Raw genomic sequence first — 19,403 nt, forward strand, 5'->3', positions numbered from 1 at the left:
GCACGATTTCTGTATATATCCTTTATAGACGAAATTGTTTCGCGCTTTGATGAAAATCTATAATTTCATGACAAAACATTGACACATTTAGATCTCAATACAACTAAAGCTTGCAAAACACTTTAAAGAAACATGTGTATTTTATTTATATCTAATCTCTATTGTTTTGTATGAAATTATAAGAAACAGGTTTCATATTTTTCTAATTACAATAATATGTATGACTACATTGATGAGGTCACGTAACTATGCATACCTTGCATTATAACCATCCATAATAATGATGATATTCATTGATATGTTGTATTTTCACAAATAATTTGCACAAACATTATGTTTACCGTTCTTTATACGGAGAATAACGCACAATTATCTGTTATCACGAAGAAATATAATAGCGAGAAGATACGTACGAGATTAGAATGTGTCAGCTTTGTCATCGAATCTGATTTCGTTATAAATGGTCGTTATAAATGGTCGTTAGCTCTCCACAAAATATTCTTCCTTAGTGGACTTCGAAGCAATGAATTTAATATTTACAAAGGACAGTTTATAAGGCTATGTATCTTGTTATATGTTACTTTTAAAATGAACAATATTTGATTTCATTATCTATATATACTATAAGTAGTATGAGATATATATATTTAATTATATGAATTAATTAGATAAAGAATTTTGGTCTGCCGCACTCCTCTGTGCCGTATTGAATCGTTGTTGAGTATATATTTTGAGACGAGAAATATATTAGTCATTTAATTAATGTATATATCCGTATTTAAATTATTATAGTCTTAAATGACAATGTGTCGCTTGCGACGCGTCTTCCCTGTAATATGCAAAAGTGACATTTTACAAAAATAAATGAGCCAAATTTAAACAAAAAGAAATGCTAAATGAACAACAACCGAATATGCATGCAATGTAGGATAAATAAGCAATCACATTTTCTTATGTATAGATATATTAATTCGTTTCTTATGCATAGAACTTTTTATTCACGCTGCGTGTATACATATATTAATTTTATTTCAATAATTTTAACTTTCACAGATTAAATAACTTTAGTCGCAGACCTTTAGCTCAGCTTAAATTACTTCGCCGAGCCTAAAGAATATTTATTATCAATCGATCAGTTTCACAAAGGTTTATTTGATTTTCATTAACACACCCTCGCATGCTATTATCAACTACTTTCAACAAACCACTTATTAAAATTCGCAATGTGATTAACTTTTTTGATATTAATCGAATTTGTTTGCGCTGATTTATACATATATATATATGTGTATGTATGCTCAAGATATTCTAAAATCAGCGATTTTTTTTTGCTATTAGCAAAATCTCTATCCAATTTGGAGATTTTTCTCACCAATTTTTTTCTTAGCGAAAATATTAGAACAATAGTTTCCGAATTATAGTAATTAAAAAAAAAAGATTTTTGCAGACAAAATTTCGTGGAATTAGCAAAATTATATTAAGTATTTTAAATCTGCCTCTACGCAATGTTTACGTTTGATAGCGGCACAAACGTGACTCTCCGTCCGTACAATAAAATATATAATCTGCCAAAAATATATAAGTACGCCATTATCAAGATTATTTAAACATCGCGCAAGAGGTAAACTGTGATTTGGCTCAAAATCTTATATTGTACTTAAAACGGTGTAACCGTTGTTAAATATATAGTTTATGTAGATTTATTTGCTATATAAATTAAAGTATCTCGTTATGTATATAGTTCCATGTAATAACTATCGAAGACTACTGTCTACTGAGACTAGTAGTAGTGGAGGCTCTTTGATCAATGATCAGTGTACAAATGGTACAGAGTTGAAGAACCCATAGTCAGTCTTATATAACGTAAAAATATAAATACATAACATATATATACACATACGGACGGACGGATGGACTACATTTTGTTAAACTTCTATTTAATTCAAACAGAAATGGATCAATATCGTTTGACTTTACAATTCTATTACGTTTCGTTGCAAGAACAATTGCATTTATTGATTATCTCTTAAGACGTATGAGCGTATTTTTGTTGGCATTCCGTAAATGTTTTGTTAAAATTCAGATTATCCCATTAAACAAGAAACGAGAAAACCCGTTCAAAATCACTGATAATATTAATATCACTTACATAATCTCTATTATACTCTTTTCGCGCACTCTATTTCGCTTAAGCAACAATTCTAAAGATGTATATAAAATGCCATAAATATAAATATACGTACATATATAACTACAAACTACACAGGTATACCAGCGAAGATCGTTAATACTGAATTTGTTGAAGAATTCGCTTGATGAGAATAATACATTTAGAAAATATTGCGCATGTTATGTATGTATAATACATAAAAATAGTCAGATAGAAATTTTTAATTCGTCGGCATATTCTCATCATCTTGCTGATCGCTGGTCTCAGCTGCGGAAGGTATCGTGGCGAGTAATCTAACAGCCAATCTACTCGGAGACCCCGGAGGTTCCGGTTCCTGGATGGCGAGTTGACGTGTCAGTCGTGGCTTCGGTCTAACCGGCCTCGGCGTATTATTACGCGCGCTAATCTCTAAGGAGGCACTGGATCTCGAAATGCGCCAGGTACTGGTGCTAGCAGTGGTCGCGGAACCAGAAGAATCGTTGCGAGACGAGCTTAAGTTCGAATCTTGCGATGGTTTCCTAGTGATCAACCAGGAAGAGGCTCTCCGTTTCGGATCTAATAATCGGAGCGGTATGCCGCAATGGTGCGCCTGCCGCCAGGAGTCGGACCTGGACGAAGAAAAGTTCTCGCTGGACGATACCGAGGACGCACGTTTATGCTGCTTCTGTTGGATCTGGGCGATCTGATAGGCGTATTGATCGCTACGCGCGTTTCGCGCGTGTCGAGAGTCGCGCGTGCATGGCCAGAATATCCCGGCACTCCACCAGCGGTAGGACGAGCAACGGCTTCCGGTTTCTAGGAGTCTTGAATTTCCGCAAGCGCACGGTGTTTGAAGCGGTCCTTGATTTTCCCGCGACGATCGATCAACGAGGCTGTTGGTATTGGCCGGTGTTTGTCGATTGCTGAAATTGGAGCTGTGCCGGCACCTGCCAATACCACGAGTCACGCGCGACTCTTCGATTGCTTTGCATATTAACACGCAATCCTTCTTAAACTGCTTCGTAAGGATTGCGTATAGAAAGGGATTGCAGCAAGAGTTGAGCGGTAGTACGAATACGGCGAAAACTTTGGCTTGCTCCAAAGACACCAATTGCAATCCAAAGGTTGCTGTGAGAGAGAAAAAGGCTATCGGTGACCAGCAGAGAAAATCAGTGAAGACGAGCAAAGCCATTCTTTTCGCGATACGAGAATCGTTCGAATTCCATGCTTGGGAACCACGTATCGCGCAGTACATCTTCAGGTAGCAGCCCATTAATATCAAGAAGGCCACTCCGTTAATAAGCATGAGAAATACCACGTACGCGAGCGCGGCGCTGCCATTAGTCTCGAATGGCAAGCAAATGGCAAATTTTCTATAATCCGAGACCCCTAATAATGGTAAACTCGCCATCGACAATGCGAAACACCAACCTATCGTCATAATGTAACCTGCGTGCTTTAACGAGAGCCGCTTGTTCAAGTGCATTGCGTGCGTTATTGCGTAGTTTCTTTCCAGAGTAATCACGGCGAGCGTGTAGACGCTCAGTTCGGAGCTGAGAACACCTAGAAAACCAGCCAATTGACATCCGGGCGACATTTGCCATGGTATTGCGTACATTCGAAACTCTCCCAATGTTGATGCATCGACGATGGCTAATAAACCTAAAACAAAATATTGTTCATCGAGATAAAATATTTCTAAGACAGACGGTGGAAAAAGAGAGATATTACTATAACTATTACTTATTATTTATTTTAATCAATTATAATACAGCGAACATAAATGCAGAATTATGTACGTAACGTTGACACGTTAAATCGATATAAAAAAGATAGAGAAAATCACCTAGATAAACACCCATGAAGAAGTCGGCAGCGGCTAAATTACAGACTAAAAATCGTGGCACATCCATCTTGCTTCTCGAAAATATCAAGACAAACACCACAGTACCATTACCAAGCATGGCGAGCAGGAAGACTATCCAAACACCGCATCGTAAAGTCCACCAATCGAACAAATCTTGGCACGGTAGGAAAGGACCTGAAAATATTTCATGTATATTCCGTATGTGAATTAATCAAAAATAGATAAAATATCAAACATCACCACAGTTTATAACGTTTCGGGCCATTTCCGGGTCACTTGTAACATACCGGGTTGCGGCAAACATTGGATACGAGAAGGTGTCCGAGTTATCGCTGTCGTTCGAGCATCTAGATTGTCGAAATAATCCTCTACGTAGGAAGGCAGGTTTCCGGGATAGGTAAAATCTGAACCAAAGTTAGCCCAAAGTTCATTTATCTGCGACCCGAATTTGTCGGTCAAGTTATCTAAAAAATGTTATCACTTCAGTGCCGCAAAGATCGAAGATGATGAGATATGATGCGATCATACTCTACTTTTCACTATCTATCAGTGTATAAATGTTTTTTCTATCTCTAAGTGTATAAATGTTTTTGAATGACCGAGAGATAGAGATGCTTTGCAGCAATTAAGTGTTACAAAGAAGCACGATGCATGTATTAAAAATGCAGGATGCAAAAAGAAAAATAGATAAAAAAAATAAAGAGAAAAAAAATAGCAAAACTATTTACCCAATTGTGGCCAAATATCGCTGAAAGTGGAATTCCATAAACTGCTATCGAAATCGTCGGTAGGGAACAAAATCGATTCCCGTACTGGCGACCTTGTGACAGATTCCTCTACTTCGATCGATAGGAACGAGCAGCAATGATAAGCGTATGACAGCAACATTGTTTGCACTCGTGGAAATCTTTCGGGAGACGGAAATTCTCGCAGGGCGGGATTATTGAACGTCTTGAGATGTAATAATCCCGCAAGACCTCTTATCGGCAGTGTAGGAAAAATATTGTTTCCCAAATTTCTATAAACAAAGATTCTATAAACAATGATTTATAAAATAATTACATGCTTACGAACACACTTACAGGTCCTGTAAACGTTTCGTTTCTCTGAATGCATCAGGATGTATGTATTCGATGTAATTATTTTCCAGATCTCTAAAAAAAAGTAATTAAAACCCAAATATAAATATATCGAAATCATCAAAAACACAGATCTATCGGATCAAAGTAATACGAGCCAAATACCGTACTTACAAAACTTGAAGTCTAGGTAATCCGGTGAACGCGTCGCTGGAGATACTCTGTAGATTATTATTGGATAAAAGTAAATCGTGTAACATATTTAAACCTTTAAAAGCATCGTCGGGTAACACGGAAATCATATTACTAGCCAAATCCCTAAAAGAAGAAGGTATTTATATCGTTAATAAAATATCTTTTTAATACGTTTGATTATTTGTGGATGTATACTATCAATGTATACATCCACATGTATTACACGATATGTATTACACGATATGTATTACACTACATACTTACAAAACGCGGAGTTCATTGCAATCTCGTAAATTTGGTATCTCCGTCAAATGATTAGATTTCATGTTACTAAAATCAGAAATATAGAATATACATAAGAAACATGAGAGATAATTGTCAAAAGGTAAAATGATAGATAACGGATAGATGAAATTATATGTTTTATTTTTATTTTATTTTACAAAAATCTTAATTTTTATTTTTACTTTATTTATTTTTTTCATTAATTTCATTAATTTATATTTTTTAATAATTAATAATATTATATTAATATTTGTTATTCGTCTTTTTTTGTTTCAAAATCAATTGAATAATTACTCCAATAGTTATGTTAATTTTTATTATTAATTTTTATCGTTTATCTTAATTTCTATTGCAATTTCTTCAATTAAAATGTTATATACTGTGTCTCTAAAGATTCTTAAATCATTCAGATTTTATTAAACTTACAGACTTTTGAGTTTCGGGCATTGCCGGCAAAGATTAGAAGGGACTTTCTTCAGCTGGGAACGATCCAATCTCAATATTTCCAAAGATGTTGCTCCCCTTAGATTAGGGAAGATCCACAATTCCTTCGTATTCGATAATATCCTATAATTAATAAGAGAACGCGTGACGTTATCTTCCAACGCGCCATAATCTCTGTTGCATTTGTCGCGTGTAATTTTCGTAACACGGATAACAAGGAAATGCATGTAAATTACTTACAACTTACGAAGTTTGCCAAGATTTTGGAAGGTCTCATCGTGTATCTCCTTAATAGGATTTCCGCGTAAATCGAGCGACACCAAATTACCAGCATGACGAAACGCATCTCTCGTGAGTTGTTCTATTTTATTGTTCGAAATAGATCTGCGGAAATACACGTGAGAGATTCGTGAAAGTTTATATCGCACTCGAAATAGACGGAAAATTATTTCAATGAGAGGTAATTGTGAAGAGACTTCATGTGGACAACAGACATACACACTTACAATTCTTTGAGACCAGGTAGATTTACAGCAGTGGCCGGGATACTCGTTAAGTAATTTTCATCGAGTTCCCTGAGGAGGAATAAGACGAACACGAAAAATATTGCGGATAAAATATTACAAGGGAGATAAATCGATCTTATTTTTTTCACATACTTACAGTACATAAAGGCTCGCCAAATTTATAAACGCGTCGTTGTGAATGATTCGCAAATGATTACGTCGAAGAAATCTAAAAGTAATTATATATATGAATAAAAATTACAAGAAAAAAGTTTATATATAACTATATATAAATATATCATATATAATTATCATATATACATATGAGCGAAATAAACATATATATTCTCATTCTCTTATATATTCTCTATCCGTTTATGCAAGAAAAATTTTTAAAAATCATTTTTGCATAGTTTTTTTTTTAGAAACGGTAAAATTGCTATTAAAAATTGTATAATATTTTATATTTAAGTTTGATTCTCTTTTATATACAATTACATATATAGACTTTTTTGCTTATTTCTCATTTTTCTAAAAAAAATCAATGCAAAAGAAATTCTTCTAATTTTTCAATTCTTTAATTATTTTTTCTTTCATTATTTTTCCTGTATATACGGATAGGAGATTGCGTAAGAGAAAGAAAACATATATGGAAAAACATATGAAAACATATATTTTATATATAGACTTTTTCCCCCGGGTATGTAACATCTATTTCAACCCCGTAATTCTTTTCGCGCATCGAGAAATCTCATTAAATACGTAATAAATACGGATACTTACAAAATTTCGAGATTGGGGAATCGATGGAAAGCACGTATTGGAATGTCCGTTATATTATTGTTGGATAGATCACTGAAACAATTATACGAAAAGGGCAATAAGATCGCACATTTCACAATAAATTAGAAGGAGCTTTCGCAAAGTATGATACACGAGAGATGTCCGAGCATTCCTCTCCGATTTTGTAGTGTTTCTAACATCAGAGAAAATATAGATTCGCGTAACTTTTTCCCTTTACATATATACGCAAGATTTGCAGGGAGCGAAACATGTAAACGATGTTAACCGGCGAAGGATCATCCCGCGCGGGTCTCCGATGCTTCTAAAAATAATTCTTTTACGAAAGATGACTGCGAGAGAGATCACTGCATCCGAAGCTGATTGTGCTCTTGCGAGCATAAGCAAAAAATTCGATGCTCTTATACATGTTGTTAATATAATTTTTATTCTTCCTCACTCTTAATATGGAGATTTTATTAGAGATCATCGGTGAGTGATCGAGATTCTCTAATAAGGACGATCATGCCTGCGATTAAATATTCTCGATTTATATCATTAGAGCTTCTCTCTCAAAAATATACGAGATATATTTTATCTTTTATCAGCAATCTATCACTCGAAAATCATTCCTCTCGTTGGTGAAATAATCACGTCAATTTTGAGCGATTAACATTAAAACGGGTGACATGTTGAGATCGGCGTGAAACATCGGTCAAGAATGGCAGAGAGCTTTTACGGGCATAACGTGGGCGATAAAAAAAGTAGGACACTGTTGAGGAAACTAGCAAATCGCTTTTACGCTCGTGTCGCGTGAGCGCGAATCGAGAGGAACGGATCGAGGGGCTAGATTCTAGCATGGATTTTTATGGGTCCCTCGACCTTGCTCACTCAGGATGGATCGATGTCTACTTATTCGTTTAAGCGAAACGGAACGCGAAGAAACATTTTACAGTAATAAGGGGAGGAAAGTTTGTGATTGGAGCGCAAAATGTTTAGCTGCAACCGCAACGAGAAATTAATCGAAAAAAAGAGATGTTTTTGCTCCCCTAACGAGACCAGATTGTTGGATAGTTTTCACGTTATCTAATGTAGCGAAATAAGGGGAAACGCTTGTATTTATGTAAGATTATTGTTACAAGTGGCCAGCGAGTGCATTTGCCCGACACGACAACTTGCTCGCACGCAATCGCCATCAACGGACTTACGTGACACTTATATATTATGACATATATACATGATTTTTTTTCTTATTTATATCATATTCATAATAATTTATTAGTCATTTTTCTTCAAAAAATTACTAATGAATTATTTGAGATATTTACTATTTTCTCGCGCATATTTTTAAACATTTTCAGCATGTATTTTGACAGAGAAAAAAAGAGAAAGAGAAGGAAAGAAGAATGATGCTCCACGATGCAATCCGTGTCTCTCGTGAATTGAGCGCACAGTATTTTTCCTCTCATTCATTCATCTTAAAATAGAAAAAACATGGGCAGAGAGCACGACGTCTTTCGATACTTTCGCGAGCTCGTTTTTTTTTAAAGTTCCAATGGAACTTTCTCGGCGTACGAACATTGGATTCTAATTACGCTTTCGGGAACCGTGATTCCCCTTACGGGCGCAGGCCTTTGAAAACTTTCGACGCTTCATGTTCAAGGACAGCCTGAAATCTGCCAGTCTTTGTACTCCCCGTACCTATACAATGCGTACGTCAATAATTTAATATATCGCTCGACGCACTATAAGACCTGAATCATCGTTTCTGTGCGGACATTGCCGTAAAAAAAATCTTCCAGAAAAGAAAAGATTCTTCTCGAGACATTCGAAGCTTGCAATGATAGGGCGATAAGAAAAATCAGACATTCAAGAATAATACTAATAAAATTTCAACTGTTCTTACATCGTTTCGCAGATAAAGTGAATCAAGTTCGGGAATGGAATTACTTTCACAATAGACATCACGCGCCGCATCGGCACGAACGTGAGGAGAATCATGAAGAAGCATGGTCACCTTCCGTATTTTCTTACAATATTAACGAAAGAACGTTGCACGACGCGGAGCACTTATAAAGAAATCTATTAATAAATTACAAATATTTGCAAATGATCCGAAGAATTTATTAAAATTCTCGGTGTCGCGCGTTTCGCGACGATTAATTAAATTTAAGAGAACAGGTAAATAACTTCGTTTTAAGAAAAAACAATTATCGCATCCGTATAGGTCTGATGATCTGTTAAAAAAATATAAAAAAAACACATGGGGATGAAAGCGACGTAAAAGTAACCGCGATGTGTTACGTCCATTCATATTTTTTTTGCTCTGTTATTCCAAAAAAGGACTAAGAGCAGTCGAGCTCGAAATATCGCCGGGATGTTATTTCTCAAAAAAAAAAAAAAATAATAAAAAGAAGCGACGAACTCTGGATCGATTTGCAGTTTTCGCGCAAATTTTTCGGGCGAGGCGTAGAAGAGCAAAGTAGCACGATCTTTTATAGCGACGGAAAATAAAATCGCGAGCGGTTCTGCGAAAAGCGGAGCGCGCGGACTGGCATAAATTCCACCTGTTCTCCCCCTTTGTGATCCTAAATCACGATCCATAGAATATCGACTGTCATTTCGCTTGGTATGTAGGTCGCGTCGCAATGTACGTTACTTCTTTTATTTTATCTATCGCTGAATCGAAAGTGCCCGTCCGAACTTTCGTATTATGATATAAGAGTAAATGCGGCGAGGAAACGCGGCGACAAATCGGAGAAAAAAATCTATGGCGGAGGCGAAGGAAGAACACGAAGGTACGCGTGCATAGTTAATTATATGCTTGAAAAAAAATTGCTGCTCTCTTTCCCTTAATCGTATATCTCGCGCGGCTTTCTTATTGCGAAACGCGCTACTTATAAATGTAAGTGTAATTAAAATCAGGATATATATATATACATATAAAAGGGAGAGACTTGAGAGAGATACATAGACGCGAGACAGGCCCGCAAGGCCCGCGGCTAGAATCGTATGTAGGACGCGCGATGTCAAGTGTCTATTTATCGTTTATCCTCTCTAAATGCATTTGCAAAGATGAGAATTTAAAAGATGATATTTGAACGTAGAACATCATTTTTACATATACGTGATCCGATATATATTATGGTGACTATAGATATTTTTAGTCTCGAGAAGAAGAATGAGCAATGGAATATAATCAAGCAGAGGTATATACTTATTAGTCGAACAAACGAGTTCCTCGAGCGAAAAATAGTAAAGAATCAACACGAAAGATTATGGACGATCCATTTTCGTTCTCATTTATCAACGCGCAGGATCATTATTGACACTTGTGCCTCCGCGCCACGAAGAGTCTCGGATCCGATCAGCTGTGGATCTTCCACTCTCGGCGCTCGCCGAGATTGATCCTGGGGAGGTCGCACTCGATACTCACATCTTGGTGACATTAACGGGAACGTCGACGGCTCGTGACAGATCGACGTCGTAGATCGCCTCGACGGTGAGTAAATCGGCGCCGCGACACACGAGCTCCCGCCCGTCGGCGGTGACGTTACAGGCCGGGGTTACCGCGATATCGCTCCGACAGCAGCGAATCCGCCAGAGTAAGAGGACGATGATCGCCGAGATGACCGCTCTCCCGCTCCGGCGAGGCCGCGTGCACATGCCGGCCGATCCTGTGTTGCGTGCACGCGTAATTCAGCTCTCGCACAGATCTCGTTTCCCCCGGGGTTCGCCGCGCCCAGGACGGATAGTCATCTCACCGTTCTTCTCGTCGCGCCGCGTACGTCGTCCTACGTCGTCCGGGCGCGCGTGCACGCGCGCGACCACCAACCCCATAAGGAGCCGCCGCCGTCGCCGCCGTTGCTCGAGGGGGGTGAACCGGGGACGAGGAGGTGCGACACGCTCTCGAGAGACACTTTCCGAACTCTAGTCGCGAGAGAATCGCGCGGACTCCAGTTTTTAGGTGACAGGGAACCCTACCACTCGCACCGCGATACATTCACCGACTGATTCGACATGGTCCAAGCGCGGAGCCTAACTACATAGTGGGTTCCGTACCCATACACATATGTATATCGCACGCATCCCCACTCACACCTCCACCATCCCCCCGACACCCACCCTGGACCACTCGAGTGACTTTCTCGAGTGACTCGATCCTGCCGCGATCGTGATGCCGCTTCCCCGCGATAGAATTCGCTACCTCCTTAACAAACGGCGAAAGCTGATTCAATCCAGGAGCTTCTTCCTCTGGTCCAGATCCGGAACGGATATCGCGCTTCCAAGATGAAATTGCGTATTGCCTCTCGTTGTACGTAGCATCGCGAGTCGCAATCGATATCCTCCTTTTGCGTTATACGTACACACCGCTCCGCGCATTGTTCCATCGTTTCTCCCCTCGGATATTTTAATCCCGTCTGCTGGAAACTTTGAAATATTTAATTGTAATATTTGTGGGAAAAAAAGACGTAAATTGATGAAAAAATATCTTTAATGATCTGATGTGGATGGCGGATATATACTTGTGTGTAAAGGCTGATTGCATCATTGAGTTATGCTTATGTTTGAAGTGAAGGTCTCATCATCAATCGTCCAGAAACATGTCAGATCGATGACGCATATTAATCGCTTCTTTATTATTCTTGTATCGCAGAGGGTTAAAGATTTGTTCCCTTTAACTCTAAAAATTACGGTTTTTTAAATTTAATTTCGTTTTTTTATATATAAATGCAAATATTCAATCTATATTTAATATATAAATGCAAATTCGATTTTAACTGGTAATACGTCGTACGAATAAAAATACACACATATGAATAATTTTTGAATGTTAGTACCATTAACAATCTAATATAATCTAGTATAATTCATCGAGATACATCGAATAATAAATGTTCATTGTAAATCGTTCCGTTTTCTTCTATTTTCCATTGCACAAAAAATTAAATCCTTAACAAGATATTATTAAAAACGGCCGATCTTAAAAAAGTTGGCGTGAATTGAAAAAACTTGTTGCATGCTTCTGTAAACATTTTCGTTATCAGTAAGAAAATATAGTGAGTTACAGATTAAAATATTCGTGATTTAGTGATTCAGTGATTTTAGATTAAAACATTCGTGTTTCTTATCTTTAGAACAGTTAAAGTAGCAAATATGTACATTTTTCGTAATAAAATAGTAACTAGATAAATTAAGATCATAATTATGCTTAAAGATTACATGAATTGTTTCTTATCTTTAGAACAGTTAAAGTAGTAAATATGTACATTTTTCGTAATAAAATAGTAACTAGATAAATTAAGATCATAATTATGCTTAAAGATTACATGAATTGTTTACATGATATTTACATAAACTTCTTTCACATAAATAATACAAACTATATAAATTAATATTAGCTATATAAATTCGATAGATTAATAAGAATGCAAAAAAAGAATGATTAAATTATAAAATAGTTAACATATTTGATTTTAATATTAATTGTAAAAAAAATAAGTTACATATTAAAAATTGAAAATTTGCAATAAATAGTGAATTTTTATGACATTATAATACTGAGCATAATTCAGAGTTTCAACATTTTCAATCGTAGGCTAAATATATGTAAATGTATTTGAGTTATAATTTATAAACTATTTAAATCCTGATGTAAAAAATACAAGTTATTGATGAAGTGTTATTATTTAGGTTATGACCTACCTTTTAAACTGCAAAAATAGTAATATTGCTTATAATTCACAATCTGCATAATATTTATTTTTGCTTTTCCCAGATATATATGAAATCAAGTGCATTAGAAATTCCTTGTCGTCTTTTCACAATCGAAAAATTGTGTTTAATTATGTTTCAAAATCAAATTACTCCTAAATGAAAATAAAATACCAGGCAAATTTTCAAGTGAACTCGGTTGATAGGCAATTACCCGTAGGTAATTGAAGGATATGACATTACTGACGTATGATTCAAAAATGTCAAATGTCAATTATTTTTTTAAACTTATTCAGTTCATTATTATATATATTTTAATTTATTCAATTACTTTTGTCATTGAAAATAGATCTTTTTGTGTAACTGTTAAAAAAAAAGAAACACGAGCTCTTGTCATTATACATTACTTATCGATAATGAAAAAAATCTACATATCTACAGTAGATCACAATGAGTTTTTTCAGTCGGACTACTTTTGTATAAAGCCGGTCTGCTTTAGTATACATAACATCTCGTCAGTGCCAAGAATCTGACAAGTGATGATGCCTTTATTTAAATTGCGATACCTGAGACGACGCTAATCGAAGTCTTTTATTTATAGTGATAATTATATGAACGAAATATCGTAGCAAAATGAAAACTGCTTTGATGGTAGCTGAAAAACCCTCTTTGGCAGCATCCCTCGCCAATATACTGAGCAATGGACGATGTAGTACTAGGAAAGGTAGATATATAATTTAAATTGTTTTCTCTTTTCCATTTTTCCTTCCTTTTTTTTCTTTACAAATATTATTTCTAGGATTGAATGGATCTTGTTCCGTTCACGAATGGGTGGGACAATTCAAATCCGAGACGGTGAATTTCAAAATGACCTCTGTATGTGGACACGTCATGACGTTGGATTTTATTGGAAAATATAACAATTGGGACAAAGTGGATCCGGTAAAATTGCATACATTGCATTTTTCTATTCTTATTGTGCATCCAATGATAATTGGATGTTTTTTAATACTTCTAGGCTGAATTATTCTCATGTCCAACTGAGAAAAAAGAAGCGGTACCTAAACTAAAAATACCATATTTTCTGGCGAAGGAAGGAAGTCATTGCGATTATTTAATATTATGGCTAGATTGTGACAAGGAAGGTGAAAATATTTGTTTCGAAGTTATAAATGCGGTACAGCAAGGGATGCATAGGAAGTTACACATAAATGTAAGTTCAATATTAAAGCTTTTAAATTTTTTTTATTTAAACAAATTCTCAATTTTATCTTCAATAGGATATATGGCGAGCACGATTTTCTGCTATCACAGAAAAGGATATAAAATCTGCTTTGTCAAATTTAATAAAACCCAATGAAAATGAAGCAAAAAGCGTTGATGCGCGTCAAGAGTTGGATTTGCGAATAGGCTGTGCATTTACACGATATCAAACTAAATTTTTTCAAGTGGGTTATACAAATGTTCTTGCATAATATATAGGGCTAATAAAAGGTATTGAAATGTATGTTATTACACTTTTTAGGGCAAATATGGAGATTTAGATGTATCTCTTATTTCTTATGGTCCATGCCAAACGCCAACATTAGGATTCTGTGTTCAAAGGCATGATGAGATCCAAACTTTTAAACCAGATCCATATTGGGTGTTACAAGTATATAATATATTTTGAAAGATACTTTGTATTAAGAAGAATATAATATATTTTTATATTATTTTTAGGTAACTATTAAGTCTTCTGATGGTCAAGATATTGTATTAAATTGGAGTCGTGTACGTTCTTTTGACAAAGAGGTTGCAAACATGTTCCTAAGTCATGTTAAGGAACACGATCGCGCAACGTGAGTATACCTTATACATTCTTAAAATCTTTGTGTAAATTAGAAGATTATAAAATATTCAAAGCAAAATTTTGTATAGTGTAGTGAGTGTACAAAGTACAGAGAAATCAAAATCGCGACCTATAGCTTTAAATACAGTAGAATTGATGCGAACTGCAAGTTCTGGATTGGGAATGGGTCCACAACACGCAATGCAAATTGCAGAAAGACTTTATACTCAAGGATACATAAGTTATCCCCGAACAGAAACGACATCGTATCCTGAAAATTTTGATTTGCTGTAAGACATAATTTATGGAATCCTTAATATAAATCAATCGTCAAATAGTTATTTTGCATATATACATGGTTTACTCTTATTATAATTATTTTATTTTTTCAAGTTCAACATTGAAACAACAACAAAATTCTCCAGATTGGGGCGAGGAAGTTCGTAAAATAATAACAGCTGGTATTAATAGACCAAAGAAAGGTCATGATGCAGGCGACCATCCTCCTATAACACCCATGAAACATGCAACGAGAAACGAACTCGACGGTGATTCATGGAGATTGTACGATTACATAACGCGACACTTTATTGCTACGGTATGCTCGATGTATGATTTGTGAAACTTTGAGAAATAAGTGGACATTATATATATATATATATATATATGTATATTTTTTCTCTGTTTTGAATTCTAGTTGGCGCGGGATTGTAAATATATGAGCACTACAATAAAATTTGAAATAGGCATAGAAACATTTACAGCAACTGGCCACAGTTTGTTAAGTCCTGGATACACAAGTATTCTTACTTGGCAAGCGCTTGGCAATAATGATACTCTACCGAAATTTACGCTCGACGAAAAAGTAAACATACAAGAGGTAAGAGGTATTTTTATCATGTATTTATGTTAATTTTTCTGTTTGCGTATTTAGAAAAAGGAATATTGTAATATGGCGATAGATAGAGCACCTTCTTTTACTGTTATAGGCAAAATTAATCGAATGTTATACACAACCGCCAGATTATTTAACAGAAGCGGAATTGATATCTCTCATGGAAAAACATGGCATTGGAACGGACGCTTCGATCCCTGTACACATAAATAATATTTGTATTAGAAACTATGTCACTGTTGCAGCAGGTAGAAAATTAGTGCCCACTTCTCTTGGAATCGTTTTGGTTCATGGATATCAAAAGGTATCATTGATTTCAATTTGCGATAATGATATATTTTCTGTAAAACATATATATTCTCTTCTCATTAGATAGATCCTGAATTAGTTTTACCCACAATGAGATCTGCAGTGGAAGAGCAATTGAATCTAATAGCATTAGGTCGCGCTGATTTTCATGCTGTTTTACAACATACAGTGGAAATATTTAAACAAAAGTTTCATTATTTTGTGCAAAGTATAGAAGCTATGGATCAATTATTCGAAGTCTCATTCTCTCCGCTGTCGGCATCCGGTAAAGCGCATTCTAGGTATATATTAACAATAATCACGACAATAACCGCATTACATGGTTTCTTTTTTCTTGTTTATTTTATATAAATTTATACATGTACTTCTTTCGATTGTTTATTATATATCACAGATGCGGCAAATGTCGTCGATATATGAAGTATATCCAAACTAAACCATCCAGAATGCATTGCGCACATTGTAACGAAACTTACAATTTACCTCAAAATGGAAACATACGAATATACAAAGAATTGAAGTGTCCATTGGATGATTTTGAATTGCTTTCATGGTCCACAGGAGCACGAGGGAAAAGTTATACATTTTGTCCATATTGTTACAATAATCCACCATTCAGGTACCCTATTAATCATCAAGAATCGAATGTAAAAGAGTCTATCTGAAAGGAGAATTGAGAATTGTTCCTCGATCATTTTTAGGGATATGAAAAAAGGAATGAGTGGTTGCAATTCGTGTACACATCCGACATGTCCGCACGGTATGAATTCAAACGGCTTATCCAGCTGTTTGGAATGCGATCTAGGTATTCTCGTGCTCGATCCTTCAGCCGCACCCAAGTGGAAACTGGGATGTAATCGTTGCGACGTTATTATCCATCTATTCGAAAACGCGCACAAAGTGACAGTCGATACGGATACATGCGACTGCGGTGCGCAATTAGTGACCGTCGAGTATAAACAGGTAATACTAGAATTTAGGCATAGAAATTACAGGTTGCTTGTAAGCGAATCAGATTATGATTGCAACGCAATAAAAGAAATAGCGATATTTAACAAGAAATTATTTCTTTATTTATGCCTTCTATAGCTTTTATGCATCATTTTTATGAAAATCGTGATCTCTTATGTGCTCTATTGTATTTATTTCTTTTTATTTCAGGATAAGAGTAAACTCCCTAACGAGGCGACCGAAATGTCCGGCTGTGTGTTTTGCACACCGGTATTCGCTGCGCTGGTAGAAAAGCACCGTGCGGTAGCTTCGAAACCAGTCGTCACGCGTGGTCGAGGTCACACCAAGAGTCGTAATCGGGGCAAACCGAAACCACCAAAGGACAAAATGGCGCAATTAGCAGCGTATTTTGTATAATGAATCAGTGAGCACGAGGCGCATAATAACTGGATGCCATTTGTACGCATATTACGTCGTTTGTTTCGAATAAATCCCTATCGTCCTTCACTCCACGATATTTTATAATGAATTTATTTTCATTATTGCCTCTTTCATTAAAAACAATGATATTTTTGCATGAATATATCGCGCGTTTAAACCGGATTTAAGTGAACGAATGATGGAACGAATAAATAAACTAATTATTTAATTAATAATTTTATATAAATTCGATAATTATTTGCGATCGTCTGTGTTCTCTCTCTCGTTCGCTTATACTGAATGAAAGTTCTATTAAATTATGAAAAACTGACGATCATTCGATGAAGCATTCTGACAAATTTTTAACTCGTTATTAAAATATTATATATTATATGGTAATTTTTTATATAAGATATGTTATTTTAAATATAACGACAAAAAATTTGGAGCAATTCATCGATTCATAATTTGAAATTTATCGAAGAGCGATATTTGTGATTCTCGAAATATCGAAATGGTCGAATCAATTTTTCTCAGCTGTTACAATCGATATTGAGACAGCACATGGCGAACTTTTAACGTTGTTACAACAAGTTACAGTTACAAGTTACAGTTTGTATTACGAGTCGCACATTATTCTTGTATTACATTTATCATGGGTTTGTGTAATATCGAATGTGTAGAAAGAATAGCGCAATATCTCGATGTTCCCTCAAAAGGGCTAGAGATTTCTAATAAAAATGTAAGCGTTATTCATTTAATTAGCGTTTTTAAAGTGTGACTTTGTTCCTCATAAATATATATAAAATTTAATTAAATTGTTAATTTTTCATGAAAGAGAATGTTCTCTTGCAGAATGATATCAAATTAAAAATAAAAAATAACACATTTTTATGAAATTAATTGATACATCAAGCACATATGTTTCAGATAATACTTATTCCAGAATGTGGAAAAAATACGTCACCCATTCAAGGATTCAGTACTATTATACAAGCACTGGTTGCGAGTTCAAAATGTTCCAATATGCTCTGTAGTGAGAAAGAAGTGCAAGCTCTAACGCAACAATGGTTAGAATATGTCACAGTATGCGTCAATCATGCTGATCTTCCTGTTAATGCCAAGAGAGTATTCAATGTAATGTCATAATATATACTTATACTTAAAAAAACAAAAAGATGGAATATCAATCAATGTTCTTTGATTGTAGGAACTAAATACAGTATTAAAAGATGTAACATATATAACGGGTACAGAAAAGACTATAGCAGATGTCACATTGTATTATGTTTTACATTCTATAATGGTAACAATCAAACTATATATATAGTGTATTTTATGAATTTTGATCTAAAACAATGATCTGTATAGTTTTCATATCTTGCTTCTTTACAGAAAGAATTAAGTGGACAAGAGAAAATACAATACATCCATCTATCAAGATGGTTCGACAATATTCAACAGGAAGAAAAATTGAGACAGGATTTGGATTTGATATCTTTCAATTTATTACACATATTTCTGTAATATATAAATCGAAATTCAAAGAAAGGTAAATGTTTAGTTTGACTTTTTTTTAACTTAAGTTTTGATAAGAATACAATTGTGTTTTATTTAAAATTGAAGATTTGAAAAGTAAAACCATTGCTCGATAAGAATCATTAAAATTATTTATAAAGAGATTTTTAACAAATAAAGTTAGGAAATCTGTCATATTGATAGACTACAATAATATGAGCAGGCATGATAGAAAAAAACACAATTTAATATGCATTAGTATATATCTATATTGCTCAATAATTTTAATAATTATATATATGTCTAGGTATGTATATTAGTAGATATACTATATATGTATTTTAAATTTTGTGTGCTTTTTCTTTTACGGTATTCTATCATTATGATAGATTTCTTAATTTCTTATCAACCTTTCTTTTTTTATTATTTATTGATAAATATGATGAAATTTCTCTCGTT

At 35.0% G+C, this 19,403-nt stretch overlaps 3 protein-coding genes across 5 annotated transcripts; 2 read left to right on the top strand and 1 right to left on the bottom strand.

Moving 5' to 3' along the window:
* Positions 1-975: 975 nt before the first annotated feature.
* Rk (G-protein coupled receptor rickets) lies at positions 976-11,428 on the bottom strand. 3 transcript variants are annotated; one of them, XM_083086106.1, is made up of 14 exons: positions 10,742-11,428; positions 7,309-7,380; positions 6,683-6,754; positions 6,526-6,594; positions 6,260-6,403; positions 6,002-6,142; positions 5,555-5,620; positions 5,270-5,413; positions 5,099-5,170; positions 4,745-5,034; positions 4,304-4,480; positions 3,996-4,190; positions 3,581-3,811; positions 976-3,277 (listed from the first exon to the last, which is right to left on the bottom strand). In XM_083086106.1, the coding sequence occupies exons 1-14, from the start codon at positions 10,969-10,971 to the stop codon at positions 2,391-2,393; spliced, it is 2,790 nt and encodes a 929-aa protein (XP_082942232.1). In that variant the 5' UTR covers positions 10,972-11,428; the 3' UTR covers positions 976-2,390. The 3 variants fall into 3 exon arrangements, with proteins under 3 accessions (XP_082942232.1, XP_082942231.1, XP_082942229.1); XM_083086105.1 differs by having other exon boundaries at positions 976-3,811; positions 4,304-4,420; XM_083086103.1 differs by having other exon boundaries at positions 976-3,811.
* A 2,065-nt stretch (positions 11,429-13,493) lies between these two features.
* Positions 13,494-17,513, top strand: Top3beta (DNA topoisomerase 3-beta). Its single transcript, XM_083086107.1, has 14 exons — positions 13,494-13,744; positions 13,820-13,962; positions 14,039-14,233; positions 14,301-14,468; positions 14,546-14,674; positions 14,743-14,861; positions 14,941-15,141; positions 15,245-15,449; positions 15,549-15,731; positions 15,841-16,050; positions 16,119-16,336; positions 16,450-16,674; positions 16,757-17,018; positions 17,217-17,513. The coding sequence occupies exons 1-14, from the start codon at positions 13,654-13,656 to the stop codon at positions 17,421-17,423; spliced, it is 2,556 nt and encodes an 851-aa protein (XP_082942233.1). The 5' UTR covers positions 13,494-13,653; the 3' UTR covers positions 17,424-17,513.
* Positions 17,514-17,623: 110 nt separating this feature from the next.
* On the top strand, positions 17,624-18,977 carry Aimp3 (aaRS-interacting multifunctional protein 3). Its single transcript, XM_083086123.1, has 4 exons — positions 17,624-18,168; positions 18,357-18,563; positions 18,637-18,732; positions 18,822-18,977. The coding sequence occupies exons 1-4, from the start codon at positions 18,082-18,084 to the stop codon at positions 18,951-18,953; spliced, it is 522 nt and encodes a 173-aa protein (XP_082942249.1). The 5' UTR covers positions 17,624-18,081; the 3' UTR covers positions 18,954-18,977.
* The last annotated feature ends 426 nt before the right edge of the window (positions 18,978-19,403 follow it).

The sequence above is a fragment of the Camponotus vicinus genome, unplaced genomic scaffold (assembly GCF_025532165.1).
Source record: "Camponotus vicinus isolate PSW18456_S1 unplaced genomic scaffold, iyCamVici1.0 SCAF_13, whole genome shotgun sequence".
In the NCBI taxonomy this organism is placed as follows: Eukaryota; Metazoa; Arthropoda; class Insecta; order Hymenoptera; family Formicidae; genus Camponotus; species Camponotus vicinus.